The 26,430-nt window shown below is 39.8% G+C and overlaps 1 protein-coding gene across 2 annotated transcripts in view; it reads left to right on the top strand.

The window, feature by feature from the left end:
* The window catches only part of KDM1B (lysine demethylase 1B), a 45,476-nt gene that overhangs the window by 17,891 nt on the left and 1,155 nt on the right, over positions 1-26,430 (top strand). For both annotated transcript variants that reach the window (XM_073678830.1, XM_073678829.1), the window contains exons 7-19: positions 790-985; positions 1,078-1,256; positions 7,039-7,215; positions 7,299-7,373; positions 13,678-13,815; positions 15,490-15,661; positions 16,851-16,978; positions 17,337-17,468; positions 18,973-19,047; positions 21,232-21,348; positions 21,980-22,105; positions 23,081-23,203; positions 24,848-25,000. In XM_073678830.1, the coding sequence (XP_073534931.1) occupies positions 790-985; positions 1,078-1,256; positions 7,039-7,215; positions 7,299-7,373; positions 13,678-13,815; positions 15,490-15,661; positions 16,851-16,978; positions 17,337-17,468; positions 18,973-19,047; positions 21,232-21,348; positions 21,980-22,105; positions 23,081-23,203; positions 24,848-25,000 (1,791 nt within the window). The remainder of the gene's footprint in view (positions 1-789; positions 986-1,077; positions 1,257-7,038; positions 7,216-7,298; positions 7,374-13,677; positions 13,816-15,489; positions 15,662-16,850; positions 16,979-17,336; positions 17,469-18,972; positions 19,048-21,231; positions 21,349-21,979; positions 22,106-23,080; positions 23,204-24,847; positions 25,001-26,430) is intronic.

The following is a 26,430-nucleotide window of genomic DNA, read 5'->3' on the forward strand; positions in this document are numbered from 1 at the left end:
ATCCATGCGTTCTAATGCAAGTCAATGGCGGCGAAAATGCAGCACTTCCGCAAAATAATTGGTAGTGCTGCGTTTTTTTCCGCAATGATAATCCTCAGCGGAAATTTCCGCAGCATGTGCACAGCACATGCGGATTATCATTGGGGAACATGGCAGGCCTTCTACCATGCGTTTTTTAAGCGTTTCTGCAGCGTTTTTGCCGCTGCGGAAACGCTTAAAAAACACATCGTGGGCACACAGCCAGAGACGGGCTTTCAGTTCAGTACAGGAATCTGATTGTACTGTAAGCAAGGCTAAGGAAGTACAAGCACATAAAGTGCTGGAAGACTTCATGTATTGTGTACTCCCAGAAATCCTGTAGCTTTTCCATTTTTCTTGGATGGGCGAGTGCAGATTTTTTTTTTTTTTTGGCAGTGTATGGATGAGATTTGTTAACATCTTTCATTTTTCTATTCCATTTTGTCTGAATGAACCGAGATCAGAGATATTTTCTTATTATTGCTAATAGCCTGATGCCAGGGTGCAAATAAAATTTCACTTCTACTGTGAGTACATATAATTTTTAGCTTGTTCACACGTTGCATCTTTTTTTTGCCTAAAATAAAGAAATGCAGTGTTTTACAGTACCGGTAAAGTGAATGAGATTTCTGAAATCTCATGCACATGCTGCTTATTTTTTCCTGGCAGATTTGAAGCAGCTTCCAATCTGCTTTTTGTCAATTCTTTCAGCGTCTGCTGCAAATTCTGAACGTGTGCACATGGTCTTATTGTCTTTCTGCTCATTGTCAGAGGGTTTCTGAGGTATCGACTCAGCCATGGTACGCAATGCTTATTCTGCCTCCGCTCCTGAAGGACAGTCCTTCTGCTCCATTGCTGGCTGCTTATTACCCAGACTGTGTCGGCATGAGCCCATCATGTACCAGGACCAACCGTCTTCATGGAGACACCAAACTAGAGCCAAGCAAAGGAGCCCCTTCTAATACTGGTAAGCGTCTATACTCGCTGTACTTGCTTCCTATACATCTTGGTAGAAGTAGATCTTGTAAAATGTGTTCATTTTGTTTTTCTTTGCTTTAGGGATCAATCCATACTTTCAGCCATTCTACCAACCCAATGAATGTGGCAAAGCTCTGTGCGTCAGACCAGATGTAATGGAACTCGATGAGCTCTATGAGTTTCCTGAGTTCTCTAGAGACCCCACAATGTATTTGGCTATGAGAAATCTTATTTTGGGCTTGTGGCACATAAATTGTAAGGTAGGTTTATAGTAAAATATCCTTTGGATTGCATCTAAGTGGAAGCAGCCATGTTGTTTGAACTCCTATAGTACATTTTCATTGGGCAGATTTGTTGCAGAAATTTCTGAAATTGAAAAATCCGTTCTGTGTTTGTTTTCTGCAAGTCGAATTCAGATAAATAATATAGCCTTAGATGCACTTTTTTTTTGCAAGAAAATGATGCTTAGCCCCTTAAGGGTGGTTCACTTTTTCCTGTTTGCACTTTTGTTTTTTGCTTTTTTTTTTGCCCCCCTTCTTCCAAAAGCCATAAGTTGTTTTTTTTTTTTGTTTTTTTTTCTATCAACACAGCCGTAAAAGGCCATGTTATTCTGTGCAGGACAAGTTGTAGTTTTATCATTGTAATGTAAATATACTGAAAAACTGGAAGAAAAAATTTCAAGTGATGTGAAATGGTGGGGGAGGGGGAAACTTAATTTCAAAACTTTTTTTTTCTAACATGGGATGGGATAGGGTGGATTGTTTTTACATTGATCATTATGCAGTAAATATAGAGAAAAAGAGCGGCACATCCAGGGAATATAATAAAGGAATCTTCTTTATTGCATTACAAAAATGGATAAAAAAACCCCTTTGCAATGCAAAATGTTCACATGATCGCCATGAAAGACTGACTGTTTCCGGGTTAACAATAACGACCTTACTTACAGCCTAAATCCAGGAATCATGGGAGAGTATATAAAACCAAGCTAGACCAATCACATGTGAGGGCGTAACAGACATTATTTCAAGCTGTGGTATAGATCTGCATGAATACAATACAGTGAGTAAAACATATTTTACAAGTATATGAACAGTAATGTTTCACTGTGTATTGTATTAAGCAGATATATGCCACAGTTGAACTAGAAGATCTTTCTGGATGCTACTTTGTATTTGAAGGGCTAAGACAACAGAAGACTAATCTGTACAGTGGGTACGGAAAGTATTCAGACCCCTTTCAATTTTCACTCTTTGTTTCATTGCAGCCATCTGGTAAATTCTAAAAAGTTCATTGTTTTTCTCATTAATGTACACTCTGCACCTCATCTTGACTGAAAAAAACAGAAATGTAGAAATTTTTGCATATTTATTAAAAAAGAAAAACTGAAATATCACATGGTCATAAGTATTCAGACCCTTTGCTCAGTATTGAGTAGAAGCACCCTTTTGAGCTAGTACAGCCATGAGTCTTCTTGGGAATGATGTAACAAGTTTTTCACACCTGGATTTGGGGATCCTCTGCCATTCTTCCTTGCAGATCCTCTCCAGTTCCGTCAGGTTGGATGGTGAACGTTGGTGGACAGCCATTTTCAGGTCTCTCCAGAGATGCTCAATTGGGTTTAGGTCAGTGCTCTGGCTGGGCCAGTCAAGAATGGTCACAGAGTTGTTCTGAAGCCACTCCTTTGTTATTTTAGCTGTGTGCTTAGGGTCATTATCTTGTTGGAAGGTGAACCTTCAGCCAAGTCTGAGGTCCATAGCACTCTGGAAGAGGTTTTCATCCAGGATATCTCTGTACTTGACCGCATTCATGTTTCCTTCAATTGCAACCAGTCGTCCTGTCCCTGCAGCTGAAAAACACCCCCATAGCATGACGCTGCCACCACCATGTTTCACTGTTGGGATTGTATTGGGCAGGTGATGAGCAGTTCTGGGTTTTCTCCACACATACCACTTAGAATTATCACCAAAAAGTTCTATCTTGGTCTCATCAGACCAGAGAATCTTATTTCTCATAGTCTGGGAATCCTTCATGTGTTTTTGAGCAAACTCAATGTGGGCTTTCATATGTCTTGCACTAAGGGAAGGCTTCCGTCGGGCCATTCTGCCATAAAGGCCCGAATGGTGGAGAGCTGCAGTGATAGTTGACTTTGTGGAACTTTCTCCCATCTCCCTACTGCAACTCTGGAGCTCAGCCACAGTGATCTTGGGGTGGTTCTTTACATGTCTCACCAAGGCTCTTCTCTCACGATTGCTCAGTTTGGCTGGATGGCCAGATCTAGGAAGACTTCTGGTGGTCCCAAACTTCTTCCATTTAAGGATTATGGAGGTCACTGTGCTCTTAGGTACCTTCAGTAATGCAGAAATTCTTTTGTAACCTTGGCCAGATCTGTGCCTTGCCACAATTCTGTCTGAGCTCCTCGGGCAGTTCATTTTTAGCTCATGATTTTCATTTGGTCTGACATGCACTGTGAGGTCTTATATAGACAGGTGTGTGCCTTTCCAAATCAAGTCCTATCAGTTTAACCCCTTTAAAGTCCAGTGCCCTGGGCTTTAAGAGCCTGATACGTATTAATACGTCATTACGCACACAGGCTGTGATTGTCACAGCTGACACCCGGTGCTATGTGCAGGGAGCGGTCCTGCACCGCTCCCGGCACATTAACCCCCGCAATGCTGCGAACTAAGTCGATCGCAGCATTGCGGTGGCAAGGGGAGGTAATCGCAATACTCACCTCCTCTTCCAGCCTCCAGCGCTGTCTGCCGCGGCTTTCCGGATGTTGCCATGACGACCCGATGTCGTCATGACAACATCCGGGTCACCAGACAGCAGGAAGACATTTTGGTCATGCACAGTGCATAACCAAAGTATCTTCTGCATCTGCAGTTCTGACAGCCTATATAGCACAGGGATGCCACCAAAAATAAAAATATAATATACCCATCAATAAATATTATTATGAAAAAAACAAACAAATAATAAAAGTACACATATTTGGTATTGCCGCGTCCGGAATGACCGGACCTATAAAATTGTTCCACTAGTTAACCCCTTCAGTTAACATGGTAAAAAATAAATAAATAAAAAACGAAGCAAAAAACAATGCTTTATCATCATACCGCCAAGCAAAAATGGAATAACACGCGATCAAAAAGACAAATATAAATAAAAATGGTACCGCTGAAAACGTCATGTTGTCCCACAAAAACCAAGCCGCCATACAGCTCCATCAGCCGAAAAATAAAATAGTTATAGCTCTCAGAATAAAGCGATGCAAAAAAATATTTTTTTTTATAAAATTGCTTTTGTGTAAAAGCGCCAAAACATAGAAAAATGATATAAATGTGGTACCGCTATAAACGTACTGACCCAAAGAATAAAGCGACCTTATCAATTTTACCACACGTGGAACAGAATTAAAAAATTAAAAAAAAAACAATTCCTGAATTGTTGGTTTTTGTTTATTCTGCCTCCCAAAAATCAGAATAGAAAGCGATCAAAAAATGTCACGTGCCTGAAAATGGCACCAATAAAAACGTCAACTCATCCCGCAAAAAACAAGCCGTCACATGACTCTGTCGGCCAAAATATGGAAAAATTATAGCTCTCAAAATATGGCGATGCAAAAACTAGATTTTACAAAAAAATGCGTCTTTTAGTGTGTGACAGCTGTCAATCATAAAAACCCGATATGATTCTGGTATCTCTGTAGTTGCACCGACCCGAAGAATAAAGTTGTCTAATAACTTATACTGCACAAGGAACGGCATAAAAAATAAACTCTCGGGTTAGGGTTGGGGTTGGGCTAGGGTTAGGGTTGGGCCAGGGGGTTGGGGTTGAGGTTAGGGTTGTGCTAGGGTTAGGGTTAGGCCAGGGGGTTGGGGTTGGGGTTGGGGTTGGGGTTGGGATTTTTTTCAAAAGTAAAAAAAAAGATGACGATATGGCAATTCGTGTTGAGCGCAAGTGCTCGCTACTTGACTTTGCATATTTGCATCGGGTGCTCGAGTCTCCGCCCTATATGCTTCAGGGCCAAAAAAACCTTGCGGGGATTGCCTGCCATGCACGAGCGATCCCCGCATGTTTTTTTGTGGGTGTCTAATAACCGTGAAACATGTGGGCGGGGACTCGAGAATGTCACTCGAGCACCCGTAATACATGGTGCATACCTGAGTACCCGATTCAAACTCAAGTAGCGAGCACTTGCGCTCAAGACTAATGACAACTTATTCAATATGATGACCTAATGTTATCAAATTCTGTGTCGTACTTCTGGGTTCAAAATGTTCGCTATACCCCTTGATAAAATCCTAGAGGGGTGTAGTTTCCAAAATGAAGTCACTTGTGGGGGGTTTCAGGGGCTCTCCAAACGTGACATGGCGTCCGCTCTCGATTCCAGACAATTTTGCTTTGAAAAAGTCACAGTGCTCCTTCCCTTCTGAACTCTGCCGTGCGCCCAAACACTGTATTTTCCCCCACATATGGGGTATTGGCGTACTCAGGAGAAATTGCACAAAAGTTTTTGGGGTCCATTTTTTCCTCTTACCCTTGTGAAAATAAAAAAATGGGGCTAAAACATTTTTGTGGAAAAAGTTTGATTTTTTTTTTTTATTTTCACTGCTCCATGTTATAAACTTCTGTAAAGGACTTGGGGGTTCAGGGTGCTCACCATACATCTAGATAAGTTCCCTGAGGGGTCTAGTTTCCAAAATGGTGTCACTTGTGGGCGGTTTCCACTGTTTAGGCACATCAGGGGCTCCCCAAACGCAACATGGTGTCCGCTAATTATTCATGCAAATTTTACATTCAAAAAGTCAAATGGCGCTCCTTCCCTTCCGAACCCTGCCATGCGCCCAAACAGTGTTTTTTCCCCACATATGGGGTAGCTGCGTGCCCAGGGGAAATTGCACAACAAACTTTGGGATCCATTTTTTCCTGTTACCCCTGCGAAAATAAAAAAAATTGGGTCTAAAGTAACATTTTTGTGAAAACGTTAAATGTTCATTTTTTTCTTCCACATTCCAAAAATTCCTGTGAAGCAACTGAGGGGTTAATAAAGTTCTTGAATGTGGTTTTGAGCACCTTGAGGGGTGCAGTTTTTGAATGTTGTCACTGTTGAGTATTTTCTGTCATAAAGACCCCTCAAAGTGACTTCAAATGTGATGCGGTCCCTAAAAAAAATGGTTTTGTAAATTTTGTTGGAAAAATTAGATATCGCTGGTCAACTTTTAACCCTTATAGCTCCCTAATAAAAAAAAATGTTTGTTCCAAAATTGTGCTGATGTAAAGTAGACATGTGGGAAATGTTATTTATTAACTATTTTGTGTGATATATCTCTCTGATTTAAGGGCATAAAAATTTGCCAAATTTCCGTTTTTTTCACCAATAAACGCAAGTGATATCGAAGAAATTTTACCACAATCATGAAGTACAATATGTCACGAAAAAACATTCTCAGAATCAGGGGGATCCGTTGAAGTGTTCCAGAGTAATTACCTCATAAAGTGACAGTGGTCAGAATTGTAAAAATTGGCCTTGTCATTAACGTGCAAACCACCTTGGGTTGTAAAGGGGTTAATTAAACACAGCTGGCTCCAATGAAGGAGTAGAACCATCTCAAGGATGATCACAAGGAAATGGACAGCATGTGACTTAAATATGAATGTATGAGCAACGGGTCTGAATACTTATGACCAAGTGATATTTCAGTTTTTCTCTTTTGATAAATGTGCAAAAATTTCTGTATTCCTGTTTTTTTCAGTCAAGATGGGGTGCAAAGTGTACTTTAATGAGAAAAAAATGAACTTTTTAGAATTTACCAAATAGCTGCAATGAAACAAAGAGTGAAACATTTAAAGGGGTCTGAATACTTTCCGTACCCACTGTATATTTATATGTAAAAGTAAATAGGGGAAAAATGTGTTTGTAATTTCGATAGTAGCATTGATATTTCAAAGCATTGCATTTGCCACAATCTTGGTTTACTGTAATTAATAGTAAAATATCCATAATTGTCTCTTTGTGTCCTTGATGTGGATTCCTAGGAGGTGCTGACACTCAAGACTTGTGCTCATCATATAATGGTGAGGGGATTAGTTCGCATTCGCTGTGTACAGGAGATGGAAAGGATTCTCTATTTTATAACGAGGAAAGGACTTGTTAATACTGGAGTTCTGTCTGTTTCACCTGGTGAATATCTCCTTCCAAAGGAATATCACAGTGTAAGTTAAGTATTTTGATTTTTGGCTTTGTGTTCCTGTGCTACACACAATTGTGACTCCTGTACTCTTTATTCCAATGATAGAAATCTGTGATTATTGTTGGAGCAGGACCGGCAGGATTAGCTGCCGCGCGACAGCTGCACAACTTCGGCCTTCAGGTAAGGGGCTTATTCCGCTAACATTGTATTTAATTTAATTTTTTTTTTTTTTTGCTTTGGAAATCAAGGTTTGTTTAGTTGTGAAAAAAATTTAGTTGAGTTAAAGAGGCATTCCACGTTTTATTAATGGTAAAATGGTACTAAATATAATAAATGCACAGATTACTTTATTATTCAGACTATAAAATTCATCCCAGTTTTAGACCTTAAACAATAGGAAAAATATATTTCCTACTAATTAAATCTTCTCTGATGGTGTAAATAAGCTCAGGTGTAGGTTTCATCAGGGGTCAATAAACTGCTCTCTAAGATGCTGTATGGAGAGCTAATAATTGGGCTAAAGAGGTTTTCCAGTCTGTAGACAAATTTCTGGTATGTTAAGAGAAGTGGATGAGAATTTAGTTGGCATGTGAGCGCAAGTATGCAAATTGCACGCTTCCGGTCCAACTAACTGTGCAAATACAAGGAAATCATGGTTGAGCATTGCACATTGTCTGGCCTATGATCTGGCCATGTCCGTCATTTAGGCCTGCATAAAAACATGGTCGGCCACAGTTTTGTGCACTTTTGAAAAGGACAACGCTGAACAGAGGCCAGACAGAGTCCAGAGTAACTGCTGCCTCATTATTGTAAATGGATCCTTCAGGGGTTTCATCTGAGTCACGTCATTCTGAGATTTAGATTGAAACCCTGATGTAAGTGCTCAGCGCAGAGCGCCGGATAAACGTGATCCAAAATATTATGTAAAATGTGCCCAATAAAAGCTTCAACTCTCTCTTGCATGAGAGAATCGGATCACCGGTGCGGACAAGGTGGAGAACTTAATTACTCCATCTTCTCCATTGTGTGAGTCCGAAGTATTGCATGCACCCATAGACTTGTATGGGTGTGCGCCGTGCAGTTATTTATATATAATAATTTTTTTTCTTATGCCAACTCTGAAGGTGTATTTAAATAATTGGCCCGCCGTGGAGGACCGAGCTCCTGTACTGGGTTTGAACAATCGTTCTGTGCTGACAGTCCCTTTTAGAGTCCATGCAAGTAGACAAAATGTAGAGAAGATGAACACTGTGGTCGGTCCACTCTAGTCTAGTCTAGTTGATGTGAATGATTCATAGAATCATAGAATGTTAGAGTTGGACAGGACCTCCAGGGTCATCGTGTCCAACCCCCCTGCTCAGTGCAGGATTCCACTAAATCATCTGACAGATGTCTGTCTGTCTCTGTTTAAAGACTTCCATTGAAGGAGAACTCACCACCTCTCGTGGCAGCCTATTCCACTCATTGATCACCCTCATTGTCAAAAAGCTTTTATTTTAATATCTAATCTGTATCTTCTCCTTTTCAGTTTCATTCCATTACTTCTTGTGTTTCCATGTGCAAATGAGAATAATAATGATCCCTGTAGAGTGTGACATTACTTCAGATATTTGTAGACAGCTAGTAAGTCTCCTCTTGGTGTCTATTTTGCAAGCTTAACATTCTCAGCTCCTTTAACTGTTCCTCGTAGGGCATAGTTTGCAGTCTGCTCACCATCCTGGTAGCTACTCTCTGAACTGGCTCCAGTTTTTAAAATGTGGTGCCCAGAACTGGACACAGTATTCCAGATGAGGTCTGACCAAGGAGACGTAGAGGAGGATAATTACTTCACGTGATAAGTCTTTTTACACATCTGTTGCTTAGCTCTATTCCTCCCATTCTGTAGATGTAATTTTCATTTTTCTTGCCTTAATGTTGAATCTTGCATTTCTCCCTGTTAAATACCATTTTATTAATCGCTGCCCATTGTTCAAGCTTATCTAGATCCTTCTGAATCTTTTCTCTGTCTTCTCTTGTGTTAGCTATCCCTCTTAGCTTTGCATCGTCTTCAAATTTGATTAGTTTACCTTCAGTTCCCTTATCTAGATCATTTATAAAAATGTTGAACAACACTGGGGCCAGGACAGAGCCTTGTGGCACCCCACTTGAAACACTCTTCCAGTTATATGTGCATCCATTTATTACCACTCTTTGAGTACGATCGCTGAGCCAGTTATGAATCCACATAACCGTAGCCTTGGCAATCCCATACTTGGTCATTTTTTTCAATAAGGATAGTATGAGATACTTTATCAAATGTCAAGATATACTATATCTACCGCATTTCCCTGATCCACTCAGTCATTGCTTCCATCATAGAATGAAACTAGATTAGTTTGGCATGACTTGTTTGCTACAAACCCATGCTGGCTCAGGCTCATTACTGTATTATTATCCAAGTATTTACATATATGCTGTTTAATAATTTGTTCAAAGATCTTTCCTGGTGTAGAAGAAGGGCTTACTGACCTGTAATTTCCTGACTCCCAACTTCTTTCCTTTTTTAAAGATAGGGACAACATTTGCCCTTCTCCAATCTTCTGGAACTTCTCCTGTTCTCCAGGATTTATCACAGATTCTGGCTAGTGGTTCTGCAATTTCCTCTATCTCTCTCAGTACCCTAGGATGTAATTCATATGGACCAGGAGATTTAAATTCATTTAAATTATCTAATTGTTCCCTCACCATCTCTCTTTTTATAGATAGTGTGGATTCTTTTATTCCTTCGATAGCACCGTGAAAATCAGTTGATGTTACATTTGCTTTCTTAGAGAATACTGACGCAAAATAGGAATTTAAACGTTCGGCCTTCTCAACATAATTTTTGACCACTTCACCCCTTTCATCCAGTAAAAATCCTATAATATCTTTGACTTTTCTTTTGCTTTTGACATACCCCCAAAATCCTTTCTTATTGCTTTTGGTCTCTTTTGAAAGCCTCACTTCATTACTGGCTTTAGCTCTTCAAAACACTTACCTGCATTCCCTGCAGACAGCATTATATTCTTCTTTAGATATGCCCCGCTCTTTTTATTTGATATACATTTCTTTTTTCCTTTTTAGCAAGTGTTTAAGTTCTGCGATCATCCATCCTGGTCTCTTTTAATGCTTTCAATTCTTCCTTCTTTTTGGGATTGTTATGGATTGTGCAGTGAGAATTTAATTTAGCAAAATCTCCCATCCTTCTTGGACATTTTTGTCCTTTACAACATCCAGCCTTTGGACCTTTCCTATTCTTTTTCTGAGTTCATTCAAATCTGCCTGTCTGAGTCCTCGCTGGTCTTCCTCCTCTTGTAATCCAAAATTCGAGGATAGCATGATCACTGCCTCCTAAATTCCCAGCCACCTTTATTTCCTCAACCATTTCCTCCCTGTTGTAAGAATTAGGTCCAAGATTGCAGATCCTCTTGTTCTCTCTTCTGCCTTTTGAATTACATACAATATTTTTAATTTAAGAAAATCGGATCACACTCTGATCAAACTGTGATTAGATTCTAATCAGAGTGTGATTGAATCAGACCAATTTTCTTGGAGGAGTGAAAATTAGCTTGTGTGACCCTAGCCTTACATATATGAATTTATAGCCTTTTATACGTCAGTCTCAACCCCTTCACAACATGCGCTGTACATGTGGGGCGCTGCGGGAAGTGCAAACCACCATATGAGTACGGCACGATAATCATACCGGCTCACTAGCAGAGCCAGCGATATCAGCAGTGGGTGTCCGCTCCGCATCATGAATGCCTCTCTGTAGTAATGCCCTCGATCGGTGCTAGCGCCGATCATGGGCATTTAACCTTTCTGATACCGCTGTCAATAGCTACAGTGGCATTGATCCGCTTAGTAGAGGGAGGGGACTCTCTCTGTTCCGATCGGTACAATGCGATTGCCATCGCATTGTGCCGATGGTCTCCATGGTGACCCCAGGCCGAAGGATGGTATGCAGGTATGCAGATACAGTGGCCTGTAAGGTCCTGCCTTTAGCAAGACCTGACATGCCTCCTGCCTGTGTTTGATTGACAGCTCTAATGCCCTTAGATCTACAATAAGACCAGAGAAAGGTGATGTCCCATCCTTGGGACAATGTAAAAAAATATATATATATTTTTTTAAAAAAAAGTGAAAGTTTGGAAAAATGTGGAAAAAAATAAAAGTGAAAGTAGGAAAAAAAAATGAAAAAAATGTTTTGCAAATGAAAACGCAGTTTTTCACAAAAAAAAATCATTATTTAACCCGTTTGATGAACATCGTAGGAAAAAAATAAAAAACACTACAAAAATATAGCTTTTTCGTCATACTGACAAACAAAGCATAGAATCAAAAGTGATAAAATCACATACAAAAAAAAAATGGTATAAATGAAAAGTCATCTTGTCCCACAGAAAAACAAGCCCTTATATAGCTCCGTCTACAAAAAAAATAAAAAAATTACAGCTATCAGAGTATGGCGATGGAAAAACAAATTGTTTGTATAAAAAAAATTATTTTAGTGTGCAAAAGTAGCAAAACCTATGTAAATCTTTTATCACTGAGATCGTAATGTCCCTAAGAATAAAGTTGCCTGATCACTTTTACCACATGGTGAATGGCATGAAAAAAAATAACAAAAAAAACATTAAGGCTGCGTGCCCACTATGCGTTTTTCAAGCGTTTTTGCTGCGGAATTTCCGCAAAACGTGACATCTATTCCAGCCAATTTTGCTCTCCAAAGTTAAATGGGGCTCCTTCCCTTCTGAGCCCTGCTGTGCGCCCAAACACTAGTTTTCCATCTCATATGGGGTGTCTTTGTACTCAGGAGAAATTGCACAACAAATTATACGTAACATTTTCTCCTGTTACCCTTGTGAAAATGAAAAATTTGGGACTAAAGCAACAATTTTGTGGGGAAAAAATTACAATTTTCATTATTTTGCCCTACCACAGTGCTTTAATTCCTGTGAAGCATCTAAGGGGTTAATAAACTTCTTGAATGTGGTTTTGAGCACTTTGAGGGGTGCAGTTTTTAAAATGGTGTCCCTTTTGGGTATTTTCTGCCATAAAGGCTCCTCAATGTCTCTGCAAACGTGATGTGGTCAAAAAAAAAAGGTTTTGTAAATTTTGCTGGAAAAATGAGAAATTGCTAATTTTTTGTTAGGAAGTTAGAATGGTTAAAAGTTTATGTTTAAAAAATTATACTGATATAAAGTAGACATATGGTAAATGTTATTTATTAACTATTTTTTGTGTGATATCTGATTTAACCAGTTTACCACTGTGGAGTTCGTTTTCGTTTTTTGCTTCCCTTCTTCCCAGAGCCATAACTTTTTTTTTTTCTTTTTTTCCCGTTGTTATGGCTGTGTGAGGGCTTGTTTTTTGCAGGACGAGTTGTACTTTTGATCGACACCATTGATTTTACCATATCGTGCACTGGAAAACAGGAAAAAAATTCCAAGACCTGTCATGATTCTCCGGGTCATTACAAGTTTGTAGATACCAAACATGTATAGGTTCTTTTTTATTTAAATGGTGAAAAAAAATCCAGAGTTTGAAAAAAAAAAAAAAAAAAAAAGACTCCATTTTCCGAGACCTGTAGCGTCTCCGTCTGGGACCGAGTGAAAGCTTATTTTTTGCGTGCTGAGCTGCCTTTTTTTATTGCTACCATTTTGGGCTAGATACGATGTTTTGATTGGCGACCCAAAAAAAACCGTAATTTTGGCGTTTCGATCTTTTCTCATTGCGCTGTTTACCGATTTGGATTAATTATTTTAGATTTTGATCGGGCGTTTCTGAACTCTGCATTACCAAATATGTGTATGTCTGATTTTTTTTTTGTTGTTGTTTTATTTTGAATGGGGCAAAGGGGGGGGGCGATTTGAACTTTTTATATATCTTCTTCTAATTTTTTTTCTTTTTTTTTTTTTTTTTACTTTTTACATACTTCAATAGTCTTTTTAGGAGACTTGAAGCTGCGATCATCTGATCGCTTGTGCTACACATAGCAGGAAGCCCTGTTATGTGTAGCAAAGATACTCATCTGCTATGATCGCCAGTCACAGGGCGGCGCCCATAGCAGTTCAGCAATGACAACCCGGTGTCTGAGGAGACCCCTGTGGTTGTCATGCCAACCCATTGGCATCCCGCGATCATGTGACAGGGGCGCCGATGGGCGGAGATAGTGACGTGCTTCCATTGCGGCCATGTTAAATGCCACTGTTGGAGTTTGACAGCGGCGTTTAACAGCCATCTTTGTTTACCTTGCTGTAATGATTACATGCCCATATTCCCATGTGACTTCTGCTGACAATCACTGGCTTCAGCAGTGTACAGCCTGAGACTGCTGATGCAAGTGAATGGATTGCGGAGTTCATCAGAATGGATTTATCAGGGAAGTATAAGTTGTTTTAAGCTGTTTAATTAATTGTCTTCCAGTTTTGGAATAATCCTATTTTTCTACTTTATATTTTAGGTGATGATACTTGAAGCAAGAGACCGAATTGGTGGTAGAGTTTGGGATGACAAATCATTTAAGGGCATTACCGTTGGAAAAGGAGCCCAGATTGTGAATGGTTGCATCAACAATCCCATTGCAATAATGTGTGAGCAAGTGGGTTTCTGTGGTGAATGTCTTTGATACTTAATTGCTAGCATGAAGGAAAGAAAGAAATAAAAATTTGTAAGCAAAAAATGAAAAAGAGAATACAATAAACTAATAAAAAGTGTAGTGTTTTAGAGAATGAAACAGACTCCACATAATTTATTCTACGTAACCGGCACAGGTTTAGGTAAAAAAAACAAAAAAAGAGCTGGAATATCGAGTGAGTAGAATTACATTGAGATGAACACGTTGACCTTGTCCCAGAGGTGGTTAACCAAGTTTAATAAGGTGGTTTCATAACCTAATTTCTACCTAGCTAAAGAGTTACTAACTGAATTACGCCATGTTCCCCTAGTACAGGGATGTCAAACTCAAACACACACAGGGCCAAAATGAAAAACTTAGACAAAGTCGCGGGCCAATTAGTATACTGAATAATGGACCTTACACTGTCCTTCATACAGAATAATGGCCCCACATAGAGGTGGTGGTTCTGGTGTTGCAGGCCAAATAAAACCACCCTGTGGGCCAGATTTGACCCACGGTCCGGAGTTTGATTTGTATGCCCTAGTACAAGCAACCCTTGCAGTTATACCAGGCTTATGTAAAACCACACCTAAAATGGAAATTATTTTGAAATGTTTATTGGTAAGCATTGCGAGATATTTCTAATTTTATGTTCCCATCGACCGTAAAATATTGCTTTCCTTTTAGTTAGCAAGGACATCAAAGAAACTGTCCAGGACTTTTATATTGATAGCCTTTCCTTTAGGTCCGACATCTAGAAACTCAACTGATTTGCTGTCTTGCTACGGCCATATATACACAGTGTATAGAGCCAGAACTCCTCTTTATTTACTGTGTAGTGGCCATTCGTGGGCAAGTAGGTTTTGATGATTGTGTGTCTGACCTCTGACACACCTGCCAACCTGCTCAGTGATGGGGCCATAGGTGCCCAAGCCAAAAACTTGACATGTCAACGTTCTGCTATTTCCTTTTTAAAGGGCTTTTCCAGTTTCTGAAAAACCATCACTACTTGTAGTTTGCTTAAAAAAAAAAACCCCCAAACCCTTGTGTTTTACTCATACTTACCGAGTCCAGCCCTGAGCTTCCACTGCTGCTCCTGGTGTGTCTGTTATTGTCTGCAGCACTGACGTCAAGTCAACAGCGCTGCCGCGAATTGGGGAGCCCAGCAGCTCGACTCCAGAGTAGACAGCATAGGACGCTCAGAGCCACTAAGCTGCCTGATTGACTGCAGCACTGTTAACATGAGATCAGACCTGCAAATAGTAACAGACACCAGAAGCAGTGACGGAGACTCAGCACTGGACCAGGGGATCCTGAGTAAAAAACAACTAGTTTCTTTTAAAAGAAACTGCGCGTGGGAACAAGAATTATGTGCACACACCGTCTTTTTCAGATGGTACTGCTCCAAAACCTGTCTTAAAAGTGTTTAGATATGGTAAAAAGAATGAACATACACACTGTAATATCAAAATGACTTGCTGTGCATAGTCTCAATGTATTTCAGCTTCTTTTAACTGCTTCAGAATTTGTTGCTTTTTATTCATTAACAAAGCATTATAGACAAATATGGTGTTGATTTAACCATTACCTGTATGATATGTTTGCTGTTGGTTCTTTTTCTCATCCCGTTCACTTTTTACATTTGTATAATAACAGACTGGGATTAAAATGTGGAAACTTCGAGAAAAGTGTGATTTGATTCAGGAAGGAGGAAGGTTAACTGATTCAGCTATAGACAAACGCATGGATTTTCATTTTAATGCCATCCTGGATGTTGTTTCAGAATGGAGGAAAGATAAAAGTCAGCATCAAGATGTCCCACTTGGAGGTATCCCACACATACATTCTTGGAGCATGTTTTTTGTTCTATTTAACATGTTACAAAACAAAAAACACAATCAATTAAGTGGTTACATATTCAAAACAGATGTCATATTATTACAGCCTAGAAGCACCTAACACATAGAGCAAAAAAATATAAAAGACTCTCCTGATCGATAAACCATCAGGACAGATCAGAGACCCGAGCCTTAAGCAAAACGCCAGAGGAGTGCTGGTTCCAGGTTCTCAATGCTTCAGCCTGAGATGAGGAAAGGGAAAAAAACAGAACACGTAAAACAGAAAAGGAGCATATCAAGAACAAAATTTAACTATTGCGATACTTGAGGGTCAAGGGATAGGAGGGATAGAAGACTATATCCACCTAAAGACCCCAGACCTTTTGAAATTTAGCTTGGCATCCCCTATTCTGAAAGATAATTTTCTCATATGAAATAGTGGTGTTAATCACCGTCTTCCATCTGCCAATTCTGGGGGGTTTGTCAGCCATCCAGTGGAGAGCAGTTATTTTCCTAGCCAGGAAGAAGGTTTCCCTGAGAAAGATTCAAGTGTGATACTGTCACTTTTCTTCATCTAACCAATAACGTCAGATTAGGTTTACACGATAGAGAGGACAGCTACCTAAAATCATGAATCCAAAAAGAGCACATTGGTGTACAAGACCATATCATATGTCAAAAGTTGGCATTCAGAGAATGGCAACAATGGCTCTGCAGAAGTAGTCCTGCCCATCTTGTGTAGACAAACAGGAGTCAGATAGTCCTCTGTCGACAATGAGGGGATTAGGTCTCTCCATCTCTCATCCACTGGCATAAGAACCAACACAAGAGGTGTATGGAGAACAGAGATCAGCCCTTCAGGGCCCTGGGATCTAAGAATACCAATGAGGGGGCACTATGAGCTCTGAGTGAGTCTTTGGGTGGTATCTGCATGTATAATCCCGATACTGTGAACTTATGGAATCTGTTGATATTTGTTATTCCAAACTTATGGCCGCATGCACTTCTTCTTTTCACCTTTAATTGGCTGCATCTAGATTTTCTTGCTATCCTTGCTGTTTATATACTTCTCTTGGAGAATTAATAGCATACATCAGTAAGGCTCTGCTTACACCATCATCACGGCTTGTGATATTAGTCTTGTATTAGTCTTGTAATAGCTGTATTTATGTTTTACAGATAAGATACAGGAGATCTACAAGACTTTTCTTCAGGACTCTGGAATCCAGTTTAAAGAATTGGAGGAAAAAGTTTTACAGTTTCACCTCAGCAACCTAGAATATGCCTGTGGAACTAACCTACACAATGCAAGTATCCTCAAGGGGACATAAATATGGGGTTTCATAAAAAGGGTGTTTAGCCCAAATGCCATATCTTTCAGTGTAATTATGGCAGAAATTTCTGCTTGTCTTACATAGTGTAATGTTTGTAATAATGCCTTATCATTTTACATTTTACTGGAGTTCAGTTATGCATTGTGGCTAATGCAATTGTCCCCTGCTCAGTACGAGGTCTAACGCTAGGAATACATGGTCGGCTGGCCATACATGTGTGGTTTTTATTTGGTGTACAGATATTTGTCCTTAGTATAAACATGTTGGGTGAGAGGAATAAGGCTCTATTCACATCTGCTCATGGCTTTCTGATTTTGTTTATTGTCAATAGGTATCTGCTCGTTCTTGGGATCACAACGAATTCTTTGCTCAGTTTGCTGGAGATCACACAATGTTGACTTCCGGTTATTCAACAATCACTGACAAAATGGCAGAAGGACTAAATATTCACTTCAAGTCACCTGTAAGTGTGAAGTTACGATTCTTGCTTCAAAACTGTTTGTGGTTTTGTTGCTTGTCCATGGTTGACCACTGAAAAGAATGAGTGAATAGGAGATACTGTAGGTTTTAGTACCCAACATTAACAATAACCCATGCACAAGACTGCTTTGTTTTGCTCTATACATTGCTTACACATGGCCTTTGCCTGAGCAGATATCCCCTGATGGTGAGGGTGCTGTGTGTGCAACCCCCACCGGTCTTGTATTGATGACCCAACTTATGAATAGGTCATCAATTTTGTTTAGTCCTAAAGTTGAGCAAAAAATATTCGGTCTACTCTGGTCCTGCAGCCATTCCTTTCCTCCATGGCAGCCCAATCCAGGGCCGGCATTTACTAAGACCCGCAATGTTGTGACCTCATGTGAGGCCAAGTCACTAGGCCAAAAAAAAAAAAAAAAAACTAATGAACTGGGATATAAGTTGGTGTGCATGTTCACACTGGTCACTAAACAGACAAAACCCAAGATAGAAACATAATGAGCAAATAAACTGGAGTACGTAAATAAACAGCAATAGTGCATGAAAATAATCTAGGGTACTTAGTTAACATAATTTTGATCAAAAAATGCAAAAGCTATCCCACCACGTCACGGTGACCCTAACTGGGACAGTCCTAACCTCTAATATTAAAACCTTACAGTTTGTCAAGTGATATGCATGTGGATAAGGGCTGAGAAGGACTGAACTCAGCTAGTAGACGTGCAGCTATGTGGAACTACATGAATGTGATGTCCAGCTCAAAGAAACGCCAGGCCACACCTTTATATGCAAACAAACTGAAAAAAAAATAAAGAAATGAACTGGAATATAAGTTGGTGTGCATGCATTGTGTAAGTGCATGTTTACACTGGCCACTAAACAGACAAAACCCAAGATAGAAACATAATATGCAAAGATCTTGCAGTAAATAAACAGAAATAGTGCAGGAACATAATATAGGGTTCTTTAGTTAACATAATTTGGATAAAAAAAATGTAAAAGCCACTAGGCCTCACGCGGAATAATGATGTGTGCATTGCACCGCAAGGTCATGACCTTAGAGAGTCTAGTAAGTGCAAGAGGTTCCATGATGCCTGGTGCAGAAGTAAAGATTGCTCTGGTCCGTTTGCCACAGAGGACCAGACTGAATGCTGGACCAGAGCAGCTAGAATATTTTTTTCTCAACACTATATAGTCCTGAACAAGTCCTTATAAAGTGTCCAATAAAATCCACTTAAAAAACTCCTTGTGAATATCTCCTTTTTGTGCACTAGGGTAAAAGCTAGGAAGGTCAAGTGTTGCTTCTACAAAGAATCCAGTGTTGATATATTCAAAGTGGCAGCGCCAGTGATAAATTTGTCGATTAAGTAAAACAAAATAAATATTAGTCTGAGAGCTGATGAATCCTCTTGAGCATTACCCATACATTTGCACATGTTCTTGTTGATAATCCGCTGCATATCATGGTTATGCTTTCTCTGACACAGGTGAAAAGCATCAATTACAGAGGACACGACATCTCTTTAACAACAGCAGATGGAAAATTATACAGTGCACAAAAGGTATATTTGGCTTCCAAGCATTTCTAATTGGTGGTCTAAAGAAGATCCCTATATAATTACAGTTCGGGGACATCTTTTCATGGAACAATGTGTTGTTCTCTAATGCACTTATTCCTTCTAGAAATGTATTAATAAATTGACAGCTGGGTGTTGCTGGTTGGAGTGTGTCCTTACATTGTTAAATCAGTGCTGCCAGTGCAAGAATTTGTAGCACCTTATTTTGCATTGAGAGAGAGAGAGATCCTTCCACGGGTCCACTCATCCCTACGGATAGGTGTTTTCTTTTTTTTGAACCGCTTAACTCGCTATATTGTCTTAGCATTGACTTAATATTTCCATGGAATTGAAATTGCTTCCTTTACCAGTACAATCAGATCCACTACCACTTCTCTTCAGATAGTATATAGTATCAATAGAAAGTGGCAACCATTTACCAGGGCTGTGGAGTCGGTAAGCCAAACCTCCGACTCCTCAATTTCCATGACTCCGACTCCACGACTCCGACTCCCACATACATGGCTCATGTTTAAGTGATAAATTTACTGTAGCACAGATTCATCTCAGCTAAAAGTCTAGACCCTTAGATCAGGAATAGGACAGACATTTATAGGACATTTCATAACTTTCCCAAATTCTTATGAAAAAATATTCCCTACAAACTGCATTGAATTACTGTACCCAATTTATTATATATTTTAGGAGTCGGAGTTGGTCCATTTAATGATCTCTGACTCCACAGCCCTGTCATTTACAGCAGCCTTTATTTAGGAAAAAAGCAGAGAGCTTATATCAATATGAACACTGGGACATCAATTCCTCCTATTCCATTCCATAGAATACAACCCATTGTCGCAGGAAAACTGATGATGGGGGCATGTCATTTAGAGATGTTATGGTTATGTTCCCCCTTATTATTAACCCCATTGCAACATCTGCCATATATTTATGGAAGCTATACAGTTAGCTGAGAGCACTGTAATTTTACCAAATTGGGGTGTTGCTTATGCAGGACTTATGCAAAATTGTCCAAGTTTCCTGAATGAAATTTGGACGATTTTCATCTACATTTCATCCGTGTGCCATCTGAGTGTCCGTTTTTTACGTCAAAGTGATATCCGTGTGTGATCCGTTTTCATACATCTACATAAAAAAAATTATCGAATACAGTTTCCTATGTTAATAATAGAAATGTGTCTATAAAAATTGGATCGGATGCAACACGGATGTTCTGTGTGGGATCCATTTTTTTTTTTTTACGCACCCATATACTTGAATGGGTGAGTCTCATCTTTTATATACAAGAAAGTATTGCATGCAGCAGATTTTGACAATCAAGTGATCGTATGGTCAAGATCTCTAGTCATAGGACTAAAAAAATGTGAACAAAACACACTTTGTATTACTGCGTCATAATGACATGTACTATAAAACTAATACATTATTAATCCTATGTGGTGAACAAACAGTGAATAAAAAGACTAAAAACCATCCCAGAGAGGTCTTTTTACTCAACCGGCATCTTAAACATGGAATAAAAAATGGTCAAAAGTCATAAACTCCAAAATGATGCATAGACCAATCAGACAAAACTACATGTCACTCAGTAAAGCGGCTCTGGCAATGACAATATAAAAAATTCTATGGGTGTTGGATATATGCGGCATAAAAGTGTCCTTATTGTGCCAAAAGAATAAAATATATGAATTTGGCATTGATGTTACCATTTTGACCAGCAGAATACAGTTACCATGCCATTTGTAGAGCACAAACCCTATACAAACAAAATTCCCAAAAACTGTTTCAGGATTGCTTTTTTGTTTTTTCCTTTTTTACCTTTACTCAAAAATAATTACTTGTCAGTATGTTTTTCAGTGCATCATGTGTACCCTAAAATAATGCCATTATGAATATCAACAATGTATTAAATATGCCATTAGTCCCTCACAACCCCTGTTAAGACCATATAGATGGAAAAATTTCTCAGGACTTGGAAAATAAATATATGGTCTCAAGGTCCAAAAGAAAGGTGTCTTCAAATGGTTAAAACAGAACACATTTTTAGTTTTTTTTTTTTTTTTGTTTTCTTTTTACAATGATAGTTGTTGGTCTCACTTTTAGCCAAAAGTGCATCTGAATAATTTTAAAATGAACATTTTATTTTTTCCAAATGACACGTTTCTGCAGGTTCTGGTTACAGCTCCCCTTGCACTACTTCAGAAAAATGTTATTCACTTTAATCCTCCTCTACCAGAAAAAAAGGTTAAAGCCATAAATTGCCTCGGAGCTGGAATTATTGAGAAGGTAGGTTGGCTGTTATTAAAGTAGAGAGAAGACGCTTGGTATGTAGAATCATGGCTTCCATAGTTTACGAGCACCGCAGTGGTGCTGCTGCATTGGTCTCGTCTGTTTATATTTGCCTGGCCTACGTTAGTTTCTTTGCGCTTGAGCACCGAGCATGCTTTATGGGGGATAGAACCTGGTTTGATTTTTAATTATTTAATGGGATTTGGGGAAAAAATACAGAAAAGGGGAAATACCACTTGGATAGTCCCATGACAACAACTTTGGTACTTGCATAACATCCACCAGATAAGTTTTAAAAGTAGGATATGTGGGGCTTCTGGCATCTCCCTGTGATCAAAGTGCTTTTTAGTTTTGGCTTTCACCTGGAAAACGAGACAAGCATACCCTGTCCCTCTCCATAGATTTCATTAGGGGGGGTCAGAAAAAGCAAAATGGTCTTCACTGTGGTCACAAGAAACCCATAAGATGCTATGTGTTTCTAAATGGATGGCTTGCTATTGATTGCTGTTTTCTATATCTGTTGTATTCATTGGAATAAATAAATCTGATATTTTATTGCATACTAAATGCAAATGTGAAAGGTCCAAGCCTGTCTGTAAAATCAGATTTTTTGTTGTTTTATTTTTAGATCGGCTTGCAATTTCCTCATAGGTTTTGGGATAGCAAGATTCATGAAGCCGATTTCTTTGGTCACATCCCTCCAGACTCTACTAAACGTGGTTTGTTTGGCGTGTTTTACGACATGGATCCACAGGTATCTGTATTCTTTGTTACGTGAATCTACATCATTTGTAAATCCAGCCATTTGCACTAAACAGGTTTTCCTTAGAAATGAACAGATCACTTTGCACTACCCCAGTTTATGGTAAAGCCGAGTGTTCTCTGGCCGTGCGAATTTCCTTACCTTTCAGTAGAGCAGGCTCGGTTTATGATTTGCCATGCTGGTGCGTCGTTCGTTACCTGTGCACCGCACAGATGACGTCACCGGCGAATCATAGGTCGCGCCGGAGAAACCGGGAGCTCATGAAATTCGTGCTGCTGTTGATCACTGCCAGATAACACTGACTTGGACCATGGACCTAGGTTGCGCCAAGCAATCCGCTCATCCCTAGTTTTTTCATTTTCAGAATCCCATTGTTTTTAAAAACAAACTGCTTTACTCTGCTAGCCCTGTCTGTGTTTATTCCGTGCAGCGCTGATATCCCTGTGCGCAGCTCTGAGCATTTGTGTCCGGTTACTCCGACAGAGCCACTGGAGTGCTGACGACGCCATGTCAGCACAGTATACAATAACACATCTGGTGCAGCGGTAGAGACTTGGTGCTGAACCCCATAAGGGGGCGTAAAGGGCAATTCTTCATTTAAAACAAATGGTGCCTAGGGACAGGGATTTTTCTAAAAAACAAAAAACCCCTATAACTTTTTTTAGGTGTGTTTAGTGCCCTAACTTCACCCAATGTCACAATCTGAAAATACCTTTACTGTGAATGCTCTTCTCTATTATTTAGATGACGCCCCACTTGAAAAAAAGAAATGGTTGGCTTAATAGCAGTATATAGGGGAATAGTTTGAATGCAATTTCCTGCTTTCTAGACCTGCAGCAGAAGATATGACATCCATATATAAATACTCAGATTATTGAATGGAGTATTGTAATGGTGAAACTTAAAAAAAAAATTGTGTTTTTTGTATTTTTCCGAATTGTATTCTCACTTGATTTCATTCTGTAGGGTAAACATGCGGTCCTGATGTCTGTCATTACGGGAGATGCTGTGAACTTGATTAAAGGCATGGATGACAAGCAAGTGGTGAAGCAATGTATGGTGGTTCTCAAGGAGCTGTTTAAAGAACAGGTGAGCATAATACTGATTGAAAGTGTACACTTGTAGATTGAAATGTCGCTTACATGGACATGACACAAAGCCTGTGAATAACATCAACTTTACTGGAATGTATGAACAATGCTCATATAAATTATCACAGTGCAATTTTAATAAAGGAAGATTCTTAATGTTATTGGATCAGTCCCTAAGGCTATGCTTATTCCCAGCGGAGTTTTTTTTTCTGCAGCCAAAATCTGCGTTATTGGCAGTAAAAACAATGTGTTTAAAATCCTGTTTTTTTTCCACATTTTTCCACAATTTTTGCTGCAGATTACATGTGAGCTTTGTCTACAGGACATGTATGCTAAAGTTGGTTTTATTCACCAAATCGCTTGCAAAAACGCTTTTGTGTTTTTTGCAGCATTTTTTTCACTTTCTCATTGCTTTCTATGAGTGAAAAAAGTTGCCAAAACTCTGAAAGAATTGACATGCTGCAGATTTTAAAAAACAACAGTTTTCCAATTCAGTCAGGGAAAAAAAACAATCGTGTGCATGAAATTTTTAACATCTCATAGCTTTTGCTGGTAGCTTAAAGAGCAGCTTTTAATTTGCATAAAAAAAATGCTGCAGAAGCACAACATGTGAACATAGCCTTAGGTATGGGTCAGCCTAACCCTCATTTTGCCAAGGTTATCTATCCTAACTTGCACACTCAGTCAAACATACTTGTGTCCTGAATAAGGAGGAAACTGCTGGCCGAAATCTCTGGTAACAGCTTATCTCAGATAGGAACAAAAGGATCAGGTGTTGTAATTTAACCTGCCCAAACCCTCTGCTCTGTCCCCTACTTCCTCTTAAGCCAACTTCCCATGTCAATGTTTGCTGTACATGTGGGGTCTGTTTTTTTTTTAACGGATGCTAAACCTACCCATTATAACCTATGCTGCTATAAACATGTCCGTGTTTTTACTCAGAGGATATCCAAAATGGCTGGTCTTGTGGATGGTTCCCAGGATTCAATGGTTATAACCTACCAAGAGTGGTAAAAGAAGGACAACAGATCTACTAGCAACAGGGTTATGGCGGGACAAGGCTCATTGATGTGCAGTTTGACTAAAAAAGTTAAACGGAACTTGGCACTGAGTTTTATCTTTTTTAACCATTGTCATAGAGTTGGTGAGAATCCATTCCAATATCCCATTCCATCAGACGTGACAATGGACGATGGCTGCTGGACGGGAGAGGGAGTATCTCCTCTTACCTGGCGGCATCCGTGATACCACTTTTGATTAGTCTCCCTGGCACAATGTCATCGTTACGGCATGACGCACATGTAACATCACACCAGGCTGGGTAATCAAAAGAAGAGTCATGGACGCCGCCGGGTAAGAGCAGCCAGAGACCACTATTGTGGCCTGTGATATGGGACGTGCGAATAAATTTGCACCAACTCTAATTACCACCAACTATTACATATGTAAATACATTTACATATTTATGGCTGTTGGTTCCCAACATTGTGGTATATCCGAGAAGATAAAGCCCTAAATATAAACCGTGTAAGATGGGAGAATAGCCTGCGCATCAGAGCACTTTGTGGTTTGCTAGACTTTCATGAATAGAGATTTTATTCAAATTGGAAAATTAATGTTACAAACCTCTTTACTGATGCAGGATGTACCATCCCCAGTGAAATACTTTGTAACTCGGTGGTATAAAGACCCTTGGGCACAGATGGCGTACAGTTATGTGAAGACTGGTGGCAGTGGTGAAGCCTATGACATACTAGCTGAAGATATTCAAGGAAAAATATTTTTTGCAGGCGAGGTAAGAAACCAAACGAATATTAAAAATGATCGCTTTTGATTATTCTTAGACAGAAACTTTGAAAGACTAGATATTTCAATCAAATAAATAACTTCTGACCTGGCAAGACCAGTTCACATAAAGCCACTATGAATGGTTTTAAGCTTTTGCAACAACAAATAACCAGTTAAAATTTTAGTCTTTGAGAAAATGTAAGTTTTTATAAACTTCCATGCTTACGGGTATACACCAGTGGGTGTCTAAACTATACCGCTCTTCAGTCAGTGCTGTGCAGCTCTGAAGCTAATGTAAACGCGGCTATATGAACGTTGAGCTTTCCCGAGTCTCGGCAGGTGCAAGCTTCTTTTAGCGCCTGTATTTGAGATGTTTGCAGCTTCAGACAATAGTTGCAAAACACTGACTGATGGCAAAAAAGAGTGGTATGTTTTTGACAACTGTTGCTTGAAGCCTGTTCACATGAAGCAGCAATTGTTAATACTGTATACAAATGTCCAAAACGAGGAAAAGTGTATGTGAATTCCATTTGGAAATCTTTCAGCTTTTTCCTGTAGTATGTTGACTTCATGTGACCGCATCTTCCAGTGGCTTTAGACTTTCTGATCCCATTGTCATCCTTGGCACTGCAATAGTTGGGGTTGGCAAATATAATAGTTGGGGTTAACAGATTTAATAGTTGAGGCTGACAGATTTAAAGTGATAACTATGGGCTCAAAAACCCTACACGGCCATGCTAAAATGGTGCCTGTTAAGGCAAACTTGTCAAAATAACTAAGGTTGTCCTATTGGGGGTTATTTGAGGGACCCTCATAGCTTAAAGCCCCCGTCTCACATAGCGAGATCGCTGCTGTGTCACGGTTTTGGTGACGCAACAGCGACCTCAGCAGCGATGTCGCTATGTGTGACATTTTGCATCGATCAGGCCCCTGCTGTGAGGTCGCTGATCGCTGCAAAGTGTCCTGGACCATTTTTTGGTCGTTGCCCTCCCGCTGGTCAGCACACATCGCTGTGTGTGACCAGCGGGAGCAGCGATCCGGCTGGTAACCATGATAAACATCGGGTTACTAGGGGCACACACGCACCTAGTAACCCGTTGTTTATCATGGTTACTAGCCTGCTAAAGTGAGTGGTAACCATGATAAACAACGGGTTACTAGGAGCGCGTGTGCCCCTAGTAACCCGATGTTTACCATGGTTACCAGCCTGCTCCTGCTTCTGCAGCAGGCTGGTAACCAGGAGCAGTACATCGTGGAAAGATTCTTTCCACAATGTCGCTGCTCCCCTGATCGCTGGTGAGCCTGCCTGTTTGACAGCTCACCAGCGACCACATAGCGACGCAGCAACGATCCCTGACAGGTCATATCGTTGTCGGGATCTTTGCAGCGTCGCTAAGTGTGACGGGGCCTTTAGGCTCTCTTCTGGGAGCCCGAACT

This window comes from Phyllobates terribilis, unplaced genomic scaffold (assembly GCF_046119375.1).
Source record: "Phyllobates terribilis strain yellow unplaced genomic scaffold, ASM4611937v1 Scaffold_4__5_contigs__length_816908805, whole genome shotgun sequence".
NCBI lineage: Eukaryota > Metazoa > Chordata > Amphibia > Anura > Dendrobatidae > Phyllobates > Phyllobates terribilis.